At 39.9% G+C, this 14,354-nt stretch overlaps 1 protein-coding gene across 2 annotated transcripts; it reads right to left on the bottom strand.

The window, feature by feature from the left end:
- Nucleotides 1-53: 53 nt before the first annotated feature.
- On the bottom strand, nucleotides 54-4,042 carry ANKRD37 (ankyrin repeat domain 37). Of its 2 annotated transcripts, XM_045785784.2 has the most exons (5): nucleotides 2,559-4,041; nucleotides 2,188-2,340; nucleotides 1,283-1,374; nucleotides 534-737; nucleotides 54-287 (listed from the first exon to the last, which is right to left on the bottom strand). In XM_045785784.2, coding segments are annotated over exons 1-5 (477 nt in total). In that variant the 5' UTR covers nucleotides 2,586-4,041; the 3' UTR covers nucleotides 54-286. The 2 variants fall into 2 exon arrangements, with proteins under 2 accessions (XP_045641740.2, XP_045641739.2); XM_045785783.2 differs by lacking the exon at nucleotides 54-287 and having other exon boundaries at nucleotides 530-737; nucleotides 2,559-4,042.
- Between the last annotated feature and the right edge of the window lie 10,312 nt (nucleotides 4,043-14,354).

The raw sequence follows: 14,354 nt of genomic DNA, 5'->3' as shown, positions 1-14,354 counted from the left end.
GATGGTTTAAACTACAATTTTTTTTCAAAGGCTGTAGATACTGCACAAAACAGTTTATTCTTCAGACATTCTTTAATAACTTAAAAGACAAAGCATGCACAACCAAAATATTACAGGCATGTAAAAACATGTATTCTTAAATGTTATCTTCACTTAGAAGAAAGTTTTCCTCCTTCTTAGAAGGAGCTGAGATACACCTGGTGAGCCAAAAGCCACAGCTTGTAGCTGAGCAGTCGATCTGCACAGAGTGAAGGCTTTCTTCAAACCTTCTCAGAACCAACATGAATCTGTGGTTAAAAAACACAGTAACATTAAAAAGTTTTTTAAAAAGAAATTTTCTCTCCAACCTTCCATCGTACATACAGGATGATTTCTGGTCTCTAGAATCTAGCAGTAGTTACTATAACCAGTATTAAAATGTTTTCACGAAAATAAAAAGATACACTAGAAGTAAGACTGCCAATATTTAAATGAAACAACTGTGCTGAATAAGCAATCCCGAGGGAGGAAGAAAACAGAACTGGGTTACTTACCAACACTTCCTTTTTCCAGTTGTATTTTCTACACTTCCAAAACTTCGTTTCTGTCTGAGCACTGGAACACAATGATCTCTATCGGATCGGTCACTTGATTTTACTGTCTGCATACATTTAATTGTTGTAAGAAACCTGGCACATTCTAGAAATCCACAGGCCCAAGCAAGATCTTCAGCTGTTTGTCCATTCTTATTACATAAACTGAATTTAAGACAAAAATTGAGTTACTTAAAAACTGACAATTGTTTAGCCTTTTTTAAAAAATGTATCTTTCTACAAAGGAGCTTTGGGCTTATACAAATGTTGGTTTCAGAATAGAAGTAGTAAAGGAATCAGAAATTCCAATATTCCCTGCTATTGCATCCTAAGTGGCCAGCACAGAGTTCAGCACAGAGTGGACATTCCATTTTTGAATGAATGAAAGAGTGTTCTGTGCTCACTATAATAAGTAAAACTCAAAGGAAGTCAAGGAGAACTTTCATAGAAGGAATTATCTCAAACCAAAACGAAGATGTAATATTGCCACAAGAGATGAACAGAACTGCACCTCTGATTGCTAAGGATCCATTTTTTACTTAAATTTAATAGTATTAGGTATCATTAACAGCCTAAGTTAACATTCGAATAACTCTAAGTTGTCAATTAGGCAAGCATTATTTTTAAAAGCACATGTAATTAAGCTTCAGGGGTCTGATTAGCTTAATCCAAGAAAATATGAAATTTGAAGCCACTGATTCTATACTTACTCAATTTGGGCATCCCTGGCTACAAGCAGGCTGAGGCATTCCAGACTTCCCACTTTTGCTGCCTTGTGTAGTGGAGCCTCTCCAAAAACATCCTGAAAATAAGACAGCACATCTTAGTCTCTCCCCAAAACAATTTCTGGGGAAGATGGTAAGGGAAGTCTAATTACTATTTAAGAAAGCCACTTACAACTACATTGTATTGAATTTTTTACTTCAAGTTTTTTAAATAAAGTTCACTTGGTGTTCCCTGAAATACAAAGTTTTCATTAATAAAAACACATGCAGCCACAGCCACCTACATTAAAATTAAGGTGAATAAAAGCAAAGTAGCATATTACAAAAGTAAACAATTTACAACTTAAATCCACCCTACTTTAATATTCAGTGGAAGATGCAGACTACCAGAAGAAAGTTCTGTAGAAAACTATGCTGGTGGTGAGTTTGCCTCACAGGTGTTCTTTAATTACTGTACTGAGGCTTCTAATTGGGCAATGCAGCAAGCGTTCCTTTCGAAATACACTGCAGACCACACTGTGCTGTGCTGTCAGTCTCCTCGCCCGAAGCCATACAGACGGCTAATGAGCACCTGAAATGTGGCCAGACTGAGATGAAATGTGCTGTAAATGCAAAACACTCACCAGACTGAGATGCCTGAAAATGGAAAACATAATTTTTTTATATGATTACGTACTGAAATATTGAGGTAAATGGAGTTAAATCACCAAATTAATTTCATGTTTCGTCTTATTCATGTGGCTACTAGAAAACTTTACATTACTGAGGTGTCTCCCGTTGTACTTCTATCGGACACCTCTGCTACAGCCATCTCCGTAACCAGTGAAACGTCTGTGTGGATCTGGGCGGAGGGGAGGGTTGTACACAGCAACAATCCGTAACCTAGTTACCTGTTGGTTGAGGTCAGCTCCGGTTTGCAGCTGCCACAGAAGCAAGCAAGCCAGGCCGCCACCTGCGGCCAAATGGACAGGCGACTGCTCGCAGGGATCCGGGGGCGCATTGACCGAGGCCCCGGCCTCCAGCAGGTGCTTCAGACTGTCCACCTGAGGGAGGAGAACAGCAGCTCCAGCACCCCTCCTGCCTGTATCCAGTCCCGCGCTCTCCCGCCGTCGAAAATCTCCCCCCACGCCCCGAATCTAACACTGAAGAGGCTTGACCCGGCAGCGCTCAGTGGGCAGTGGTCCCCCTCGCTCGTGCTCTGTCTGCTCGAGCAGACACCCGGAAAGGTAAGGCTGCAGGACGGAAGGGGCCCGCGTCTCACCTCGGGGTTGCAATCAAGCAACAGCATTTTCCGCCTGCAGCAGAGGACACGAGGCCGTGGGAGTGCAGAGCGGCGAGGCAGACGCTGCGGACGAGCAGGTAGGAGTGCACAGCCTGCCCGAGCGCGGGAGGATTTAGTGTCGGGGCCAGGACGCCGCCCCTCGCCGCCGCGCCCCAGCCGCCTCACCCCTGCGCGGCCGGGCCTTTCCCCGCCCTGTGGGAGCAGCACGTACACAAACACTGGCACGTGCCCCCGCGAGGCTGGCTGAGGAGAGAGGCGCGGTTCGCCAGCCGATTAGCCAGCCGGGAGGCGCCAGGCCCGCCCACCTCGGGGCGGGGCCCGAAGTAGCCTCCGCGGAGCCCCAGTGCGCGTGCGCCTCGGCGGGGCGCCGGCGGCGGCCATGAAGCGCGCTGAGTTTGACACGTCTCACACTGGCGTGCCCAGCCCTTCGGTCCCTGTGGAGAAGCGGGAGTCTCCGGCGAAGGTTTTCGTTTCTGCTCGCGCGCACGTAACCAGGAAACGAGAGAACTCTGGCAACAGCACCTCTGGAAGCCGCTGTGCGTGGTGCTGGCGCCGCGTCGTCCGCCCTCCAGCTCCGGAGGAAGGATGAGAGTTCCTGTGGCGTCACGCTCCAAATCGCCCCCGCTCGCCTCCGCCCCGGACATTTAGGGGAGGAGAGCGGCAGGTGCGGGGGCGGAGGGGCGGCTAACGTGAAGTGAGGGGGTGGGTTTTACCAGGGGACTGCTCTGACCACCACCTTCCCCCAACTGAACGATTTCTCACTCCGGGCCCCTTCGGTGACACCACGCCCCAGTTGGGAAATCCGGTAAAAACCGGCCAACCATTGTACTGCGTGCCCTCCCGGGGAAAGGTTGGGAGCCCGCGCCGTTAACCTTGAGCTTGCATAAAGGACAATGACACGCGTCGGCCCGAACGCTCACTGTGCGGGGAGTGTGCAAGCAAAGTCGGAGGGACGGGCCAGGGACGTTTGTGACCTAAAGGGCTGGCTCTTCCCGCGGCGGCTCCGAGCGGAAAGCGCGGCGGGGGACGGGTCTCCCGGGGAGCTCTGCAGACTGTCCTGCTGGAGTCATTCCTTTCGGTGCTTGAGAAACAGACTTCCTGACTCCCCATTGCCGCCATCCACCACATCTGTTCTCTCTCGACTGTCTTTCCCTAAACGCTTTTTTCAGATCGATCTTGCAGGAAACTACCGCTGCAGCCATATATTCATTTTCCTTAACATCCTCAGTGATTTCCTTCTTCCTACTGATACCTTTGAGAGCAGGGCTGATAAGGAGATAGTGTTTATTATTATGCTTTTGGAGGACAAGCTCAGTGAGTGGCCTCTAAGTTCTAATTTTGGTTGCAGGATCTTGTTTATTTTGTACTAAGAGCCATAACATAATTTTACAATATTACATAACATAGATTTACAATATTTATGCACTGACCCAAGGGGTAGTTTTTCTACCTTCTTATTCATATGTATAGCTAAACATAAGTGTGTATATATATAAAAATATATATGTTTAAACACATAGAATCGTGCCTGTGTTCTGTACTTTTTATATTGAAACTATTCAAAATTCCTTCTTTATGATATTTGAAGAATGTCAGAGATATTTGAGAACATACGATCACTGCCAATTTCCCTTTTCTCATGTTTATCAGGCGAGCACTGTTTTTTAAAGCATGTAATTGAGCTTCAGGTTCACACAGATGAAAATGAATTTAAGAATTCATTTCCAGGAATTCTTAAATGATACACGGTATTATCAGAGAAGTTCTAAGCCTACATTGCAGTTAACATGTGCAATGGGATATTGGTGTGATCAATCTGCCTCCATATTACATCCTTTTTATTTAAAACAAGATTCTATTCAGCAAGTGTTAAGTCTGGTAATTAGTGTCAACTTCTTGTTACATATGTAAGTTTTACAAGGAAAGGGAATTTTGTGAGTCGTTGGTAAAGCTTTTCTCCTTTTAATCACTTCCTACTTGTCCATTGCTCACAATGTTTCAGAAAAATTATGTCTCAGCTAAGTATCTGGTTTACTCTTAGTAATGCGCCTAAAAGCTTTCTAAAAATGAACAAAGCTGGTGGAACACAAAAATACGCAGAAATACATTTGGGGAAGAAATACTATCTTGCTAGCAAGCAGCTGGAGTTATTACTGAACATATAGCATGTGGGATCAGTTTTCTAAAGAGGAAAATGATCTAAGATGCATATTCAACGGGCACTCTTCTAAGCAGTGTTAATTCTATTTATGTTTCATTTGCCAGTAGATGTGTTTCCAGAAAGGGGATGCCATTTAAAGTGAATGTTTTTAAAAAATGCTGGATGACTAAGTGACCAAATGAATGAAAGATATGTGGACTGAGTCTTGAAGGGTGAGTAGGAGGAGCTTGCCAGGTCCTCCATGAAGGGAGGAGTATTTCTAAGGAGTATAAACTATCACAGTATTAAGAATTAACTATGTGCAATTCAATCGAGTTGCAGAATATGATACCCATACAACAGTGATGTAAAATAAAGATTTACAAATAAGAAATTATATTAAATGACCACTAATGTCTATTCCAATTTATTATAATAAATTGACACTGAGCACTTGCTATGCCCTGAGATTAGTACAGATATGTATTATTATCTGCTCCATTTTACAGGAAAGGAAATTGAGGCTTAGGGAGGTTCAATAACTTATCTAAGGTTAATGGGTAGAGCTGATCTCAGACCATTCGACTCCAGAGACCACATTTCTTATATATAAATCTTAAAGAATTTTGGTCATCATTTCAAAGTTACTAAGATTGGCTTCTTAAAAGCAAAAGAAAGTAAGTCCTTAGAGAATATTGTTACAATCCATAGAAAAACAACACTTTCATTCAAGGAAACATACACTAAAGTTGAATCACTAAGTCGTACACCTGAAACTAATGTAACATCAACTATATTCAAATAAAACAAATTATAAAGAGTATTTGGCAGAAAATAAACGAAAAGAGAAAATAGAGGAAACTGAGTGGGGCAATTCTCTGTACTATCTTTGCGATTTTCTGTAAATCTCATTGTTATAAAATACAAAGTTTATTTTAAAAAAGAGGACTTGAGGCAAAATTAAACCATTACATATTCTTTTTCTTTCTGTAGACCACGGCTATTAGTTTTTGTTTATTCAAATATTTAGTTTCACTTTTAAGTAACCCTCTTTCCAAATACAGTAATGACAGAAGATACCTAAAACCTTATGAAGCTAGTTTTAATCAAAAGAACAAAAAAATCTCACAAAGTTTTCAAAACCATTCACTAGTTTTTTGTTCTGATTGACCAATACACTTCAGTTCCTCTGTAAAACACACTGCCCATTGCATTGGTCACTGGGAGGTCTTACCAGGCTGTTTCTAGAATGCTCAGTTACTTGGGCTCACATCACTTTGAATTTTTTTCCACATCTATAAAGATTATAATATCTAATATAATTAAACATTACATAACTGGTGAAATAGGAGCAGTGAGAACTATAATTTTTAAGAAAACTAAACTCAATTCTTTCAAAATCATCAAGTCTCTAAGAAAAATGGTTTCCAAGTAGGTGAGGATAAATCAACCGTAAAAGATGAGAAATAGCTCTACATTCAGACTGTTTCATGGGCATTTTTAAACTCATACTCCATTTGAAAGAAACATAAAATTGAATTCATATGCCTATGGTTTATGAAAGAAAGACAACTCTAAACTCTCACATTCAACCTCTATTTAAGGAAATAGCTTCTGACCCTAGATGAACAGATTGGAAAGTAATATATATTTACATGTTATAAGTTAAAACGTATATGGTATGATAATATACTCTATTAATTTCTATATTGATTCTTGTTTAACTGACCACAATAAATGCAGTAAAAGCATTTATTGTGCAACCTATTTCTTTCTTTTAAGGAATATAAAGAGAGTAGCTGAATAGAATGCATTGTGTTTTTTTCAAATTTTTATTTAGATTCTAGTTAGCTAACATGTAGTTTAGTATTGGTTTCAGGAGTAGAATGTAGTGATTCATCAGTTACATACAACACCCAGTGCTCATCGTAACAAGTGCCGTCATTTACCTTTGGATGTTGAGTGAATTCCCTCAGGAAAGACCGTGGTAGCCCTAACTGGCCGAAAACGGTTTCCACACAGCAGGAACAAGACAGGTGAGGCACGTGAATCCCACGTCATTACCAAGATTTTTAACAAATCAGTCCTTCCTAGACTGGTTTATTTGCTCACAGAAAACATGGTAAATTGGAGAAAAATGAAAAAGCTACCAGGCTCTTCCACCCCTTGCTTATCTGGTAGTAAAAGGCATCCTGTCTTTTCCCACACTTTTTTTTTTTCTTCTTTTCTCATTTCAGGCCATGAAAAGGAAGGACATTAAAAAAAAAACAAAAACACTTTTGTTTTAAATAAACAAATAGACCTTAACTGGAAGGGGAAAAAAAAAATAAAAAAAACAGAAGTCCACTGCCTGATTCAATATTATCTTTTGAGATCTCAGTAATATTCATACTATTCTAAGTTTCCATATATGTGTACAGGTTACGCTTCCAGTTAATATATGAGCCCTACTATTCTTTTAATGACTATTAGACAACAGTAATGAAAGGAGCAATAACAATAAACACAGGCCTTTGCATTTTTGCCCAGGACACTCACTGAGCTCTATTTCCATGGGCACCAGTAACAATGTTTATCTATTATGATAGGAACTTCAGTGTTCTACCTTGATTTGAAAAGAACTTTAAATAAGTGTGCTCCCTTCTGCAGCAGTAAATAACACAGGATCCTGTGTGCAATGTTTCTGCCTAAAGAAGCCCATTACAGACTCAGGACCCAATTTTTTTTTTTTTTTTTTTTTTTTGAGGCTGGTCACGTAGGTATCTTCTGCCTAGCAACTACTAAAAGTACAGAATTCCAGAAGGAAAACATATCCACCACCCATCATCATATTGTTTATATAAACATAAACACTGCAAACTCGTCTTGTCATTTGGGGGACAACTCAAGTGTCAAGTTCCCAAATGCCAACCAAGGACCAACCTTGCCAGCAATGTCCTTCGAAAGACGGCAGCCTCGGGCCAGTTGTGTAACTCTTTTCTGCACAGGAACACAAGAGTAACCCATAAAAGACACTAAAAATCTTAAACTCATTTTCACAGCAGTTTTACATTTAAATTAACTTTAGCTATTCCATAAAAAAATTTATAAACCATTTTTAGACAATTTTATCACATTCCCAAAGGTTTACATTTATACCTAAAAATTTGTTTTAAAAAACAGGGAGGGATACTTTGGTGAGAACTGCTATTTAGGAGTTGCAAACATTCAACTTTTACATGAATAAAATATCAGGCCAACCCAGATGTGCGTACCATGTTGAGTGTATGATCAACACAGAGGGAAGCAAAAGACACTTTCTTAAGGGCTACCTGCTGCAAGAAATCCCAAGATTCTCCAAGGAGGGAATCTGATTTTACCAAAATCCAAAGGGAATTGGAGTAAATATTTTTAATACTATCTGTGACATGTTGAAGTGGCCCTATGTGTGATTCTAGATCTTTCTACTTTGCATTTACATGAGAGCCAATGAGAGGATATCATATTGTATGTCCAGGTAGCATCTGTCTCCAGGCAAGAGAGGTGCTTCTACCAGAAGGCTCTATGTGCCTCCAGCATTTACCTTCAGTCTCAATTTCACCAAGGACAGCAGAGCTTAGCCACCCTCCATTCTGGCAGTTTTTCACCTACGACTTCATTCTCTTCCTCCCCATCCTGAGCCCAGCAACAATTTCACAAGACCTTCTCTGACTTTGTTCCTCTTTCTCTAATAATTGTATCCTTCAGCTTGTTGGGGTCCAGGCTGTGCATTATCAGAGATGGGGGACACCTCCAGCATGGCTGAGGCTCACGCGTATTCTCTGCAGCCCCAATAGCCTGGTTCCTCTCCGAAGATCCTTAAACCAGATCTCCTGATACCTTACTGACCATATTGGATAGTAAATTTTTCCCACTTATCGATATTAACCACTTAACATGCTCTCTAATTTTTTATCATACAAAGAGGATGAGGGAAATCTAGCCCCCATGTTCTTTACCATTTCTGAAGCCAAGTTCCTAAATTAAATGAAACCACTTTTTGCTTGATGAGGTAGGTACATAATGGCAGATGCCCTCTATTTCAGTACATAAAGGCCACCTTCACCTAAACAAAATTAAAATAATCCTTAATATTTAAGTTGTATTGTTAAAATAGTTGTAAATTTAATCTAGTAGTTATGTATTTTACCTGTTACTGACGATATACAAGTAGAAGTTGTAAATAGAAACTACTTTCCCTACACCAAGAGAAGTTTCTGTTCTTAAATTAAGACATTTTTTGATTTACCACTTAAAGTAGAAATTCATTCCTAACTCTATCTCTAAATAAGTTTTTACCTCTGAAAATAATTAGATTGTTCAGAACAAAATTTAAAGGCCAAAGTTTCCTGTAAAATATTTAATACACATACTTCAAAACAGAACTACTTTAGTTAAAAGTATAACAGAAGCTGGGGGAATAACAGTCTTTGAAACAAACAGTACTGGGGCAGATGGGTACCCACATGCAAAAGACTTACTATGAACCCCTCCCTCACACTGTATACCAAAATAACTCAAAATGGAGCAAAAACCTATAGCTGAAACAATGAAACTTTTGGAAGAAAACAAAGGGGTAAGTCTTTGTGACCTTGGCATAGGCAATTGTTTTCTTATCTTAGATATGACACCTAAAGCACAAACGAAAAAAAACAAAACAAATTGGACTTCAATTTGTAAAACTCAATAGCAACAAACAAACAAAAAACAAATAAACACCCAATTTAAAAATGGGCAAAGGAGGATTAAGAGTACAACTTATCATGATGAGCACTGAGTCATGTATAGAATTGTTGAATCACTGTATTACACCTGAAACTAGTATAACACTGTACATTAGCTTTACCGGAATTAAAATTTAAAAAAATAAAAATAAATAAATAAATACAAATGGGCAAAGGACCTGAATAGACATTTCTCAAAAGAAGACATACATATGGCCAAAAGGTATATGAAAAAGTATTCAACTTCACTGATCATCAGGGAAAAACAAATCAAAACCACAATGAGAAAACCTCGCATCCATTAGAACAACTTTTATCATAAAAACAAAAGGCAACAAGTGTTGGTGAGGATGGGAAAAAAGGGACCCTCATGCACTGTTGGTGGGAATGGAAATTGGTGCAGCCACTGTGGAAAACAGTATGGAGGTTCCTCAGAAAATTAAAAACAGAACTACCATATAATCCAGCAAACCTACTTCTGAATATTTTGAATTGAAATTAGAATCTCAAAGTAAGATTTGCACTTCCATGTTCATTGCAGCATTAGTCACAAAAGCCAAGACACTGAAGCAAACGAAATGTCCACTGACGGGTGAATAAAGAAAATGTTGTATTTACATAATAGTGGAATATCATTCAGTCTTCAAAAAGGAGGAAATTCTGCCAACTGTGCAACATGGACGAACGTGGAGGACGTTATGCTAAGTAGAAGAGGCCAGATGCAGAAGGACAAATATAACATGATCCCACTTACATAAGGGATTAAAACAGTCAAATTCGCAGAAGCAGAAAGTAGAACGGCAGTTACCAGGGCTGGGCTGGGATGACGGCGGGTGTTAGGCAGAGGTACGAAGCGCACGGTACAAGATGAACAAGTCCTGAACGGAAGGCTGTCTCCTACTTGTCAGAGTCAAGACCACTAAGAACTTGCTCCCAGGACTTCTGATAAATTGGCCTAACTGAATGGGTGATTTCAACTGAAAACTCAGATGAACGAAGCAGTCTTACCATAAATTACCTAAAGTTCCAGAGATCCAAAACAAGCACTTAATTTTAGAAAGTAATTTGTGCACAAGCACTTGGAAACTACTTGGCAGTATCTACTAGAGCTGAACGTGCATACCCATCGACAAAGGAATGACTACTCCTATGTTTATACCCAAGAGAAATGCCCACAAATGTTTAGGGGAAAAAACAGGTACAAGAATGTTCATAGCAGAACTGTTCTCAAAAGTCCAAAATAGAAACTACCCGAGTGTCCATCAAGTACAAGAGAGAGATTATGACATATTCACACAATGTAATATTATACAGCAACAAGAAGTGGAAAGCTACAACCAACACAACAAAATGGATGAACCCCCAAACAATGTTGAACACTAGAAGCCCAGACACAAAATAATACAGAGCGCATGACTCTGTTTATATGGTATACAAAGGCTGCAAAAATCACTTATGCAATATTGTATGTACATGTAGGTTTATGTAGTAACTAGAAGGGAGTACTAGGGAGGCTTCTGGGGTGCTGGTAATTTTCTCTTTCTTGATCTGAGTGAAAATTCATCAAGCCGTAAACTTACCTATATATTTCTGTATTTATATTACACTTCAATAAAAACGTTTTAAATATTTAATATTAAAATTTTAAATATTAACAGCAGACCAAACGTGGCTGAAGAAAGGATTAATAAAATGGGAGAGAGTGCTGAAGCGATTACTTAGAACACGGCAAAAAGAGACAAACAGATGGGAAATGTGAAAAACAGAGAAAGAGACATGAGAGGAAGGTCTAATTGGAATGCCAGAAAGAGAAGAGGGATAGAACAGGGCAGAAGCCATATTTGAAGAATGTAGGGGGTTGAACTGTGTTCTCCAAAAAGATATATTCAAAGTCCTAAAACCTAATTCCTGTGAATGTAACCTTATTTGAATATAAGATCTTTACAAAAAATCAAGTGAAGTTGAGGTCATACTGGATGAGGGTGGGCCCCAAATCCAGGGGCTGGTGTCCTTATAGGCAGAGGACACACAGGGATAGAGGAGACACATAGAGAAGGCCATGCGAAGACAGAGGCAGAGATTGGAGTGACATAGCCTACAAGCCTAGGATCCCCAAAGATTGCCAGCAAACACCAGAAACTAGGAAAGAGATCTGGGATGGTTTCTTCCCTAAAACCAGAGGGACCATGGCCCTGATGTGGGACTTCTAGACTCCAAAACTAGGAAAGAACACATTTTTGTTGTTTTAAGCCACAAAGTTTGTGGTAATTTGTTACAGCAGCTTTAGGAAACCGAAACTAACACAAATACATTATGTCTGAGAATTTTTTAGAATTATTAAGAGACACCAGGAAGACTTAGGAAGTTCAACATTCCCAAAGCAAAATAAACACCTAGTCAGTTCAATAAATCCAACAGCGGGCAATAAAAGAGAAGAAGCAGCATGAATAAAGCAGATGGATTGGAAGTACAAAATAATTCCAGTTTAATAGTGATGAAAATAAATGTAAAAAACTAAATGTACCAGTAATAATCAAAGATTATCAGCCTGAGTATAAAAAAAGAATCAACAAATCTAAATGTATCCTATTTATAAGAGACACGCCTGACATATGAAGGACTACATACAGCTCAACAAGACAAACGACACAAAGGCAGATACTTAACAGAAGAGAAAACATGAAAAGCTAAGAACCATGAAAAAGGCGCTTACCAGGAGAGTAGGGAGTGTTTGGGTAGGGCGGATGGAAGGGGGGAGGAAGGATGAAGACTAAATGAGGAGCCTACAGGAGATTTAAAGGTCATGTACCTTTTAAACATTAAATGCCAAGCAATGGATGTTAATTGTATTGTTTTTCTTCATTCTTTACACATATGTCCAAAAGTTATTTTGTATCTGTTCAGTCTAAGTTTTTAAAAATTAAACAGAAGTCTTTCGGCGTTATAATTAAGCCTTACTTAATGATTTCTCACTTGTAGTACTACAATCTAGTCTGTTCTAAACACTTGTTTCTTTCCCCTGGATTTTCAAGTTTATCATTTCTTTTATTTCCATTCTGATTCGAATCCCTGCTAAGCCATAACCATAGAGGAGTCCCAACTTGCCTGAATCTTAAAGAAATACTCATTTAGCTTCATCTCGTCCTCAGGAGGCAACTCTGTCCTGTAGTTCTGTCTGACACGACTCTGCTGACGGCTAGAGAAGTAGCTGTAACTTCCATCTCCGTCTCTGTAGACTTCCGCTACTCTCAGATCATTCTTTCCTTGCCGTCATCCAGCATTTTCAATAAGGTTATTCATCATTAGACTAATTTTAGTCCTCTTACCAATGATGTATTATTTTATCAAAAAATTCATATACTATACATATTAACCACGGTATACTGTATCTAACATTTTATTGGAAGGCAAGTTATCCTTTATTATGGCAACTTTAGAAAAACAGGAATAAAATACCTCTTCCTCTATACATCTCTGTTGTATTAGGTCGAGTTCCCTAGAAGCAGAGTTTGAGCCAGCGATTTTTGTTCAAGTGATGTGCTGGGCCCTACTCTCAGCAGAAGGGAAGTGAAGACAATCTGGCAAGGAGGGGATGCTAAGTAGGAATGTGGGCTCAGATGGCAACTAGCTTCATTCTGATCTCATAGAGAACATCTCACATTTCTGAGTTCATCTCAGCTTGAGGCAAAGGGGTGCCAAGAACTGCTCAGGGCCTGAGGTTTTACCCGACTTACAACTAACAAGCTAGCCTGTTTCACGGATGTTGACAGAACACACAAGACTCCTGGGTCAGAGATAAATGACTTTCTCACTCTCAGCAAAAGCAATAGCCAGAGTGTCAGCATGATGCTGAAACTGGTTCCCTACGACCCCTAATTCCCACAGAGGTCATACAAAGGACCCATGATGGATGCCTGCATATTCAGTAGGCTGTATTATAAGAGAACAGAACTAAGCATTGGAGGAGGGGAAGGGTTTAGTACTTTTTAGAAAAACAAGCCTGTTCTTTATCTGTGGGGAGATATGACCCTATCCCTCAAGGGTACTCACAGCAAACACAACCCTGAGAAATGGACCAGGTAAAAAGCAATCATGGCCTGTGTTCTTGACATACCCGGAAAGGATGTGCCCCAATGCTCACGACTCATGCAGATCGTGTCTCTCAAGAGGAACTGGCCTTCCAAGTGCTCATGCCAGTGATCAGTCTCTAAGAAGGGAGCGAAGTGTCCAGGAGTGAGGGGACTCAGGTTTGGCAGGGGGACAAAGAAAGAAGGAACAGCTGTGAGTCGTTTTCAATTAACACTCACCGCAGCTGGAGATGGGGCCCTAACTAGTAAAAAAGATCTGGGAAGCACACCGTCAGCGACCGTTACACCAACCCTTCCCTTTAAAGTTGTGGATTTCTCTCAGATTCTATATCATCATTTAATGTCTACAATTTTTATTAGAGAATTTTCTAAATTTACAGCATGTTATGCAAACAGTAGTCAAGTTTCAAATGATGATTTTATATCTAATCCCAAGATTTGACAGAAATAAACGCAAACTTGCCTTTTAAAAATCATCTCGTATCTCATTTTCTAGACTTAAAAAATACTAAATTTGGTGTATTCTCTTACAGGGGTCCTGCCATTTAGAAAAATCATATTAGTCTCAGTTTTTGGAGAACAGTATAGAATAATGATGAGGTGCTGGATGTCCCAACTGTCCCGCTTCCTAGCCCTGTGACCTTAGGCAAGTTACTTAAACTCTTCGGTGTCCTCAGATGTTAAAAGGGCCCCATAATAGCTCCTATCTCATAAAGTTTTGCAGGAGTTACAAAGTGCCTGTGAAGCACTTAGAACACACCTGGCATTTAAGTAAGAGCTCAATCACCCTTTGCTTATGTTTTCT

The sequence above is a fragment of the Ursus americanus genome, chromosome 27 (assembly GCF_024610735.1).
Source record: "Ursus americanus isolate L20-20 chromosome 27, mUrsAme1.1.p, whole genome shotgun sequence".
NCBI lineage: Eukaryota > Metazoa > Chordata > Mammalia > Carnivora > Ursidae > Ursus > Ursus americanus.
Note: the sequence above shows the minus strand (reverse complement) of the source record. Positions and strands in the feature narration are given on the sequence as shown.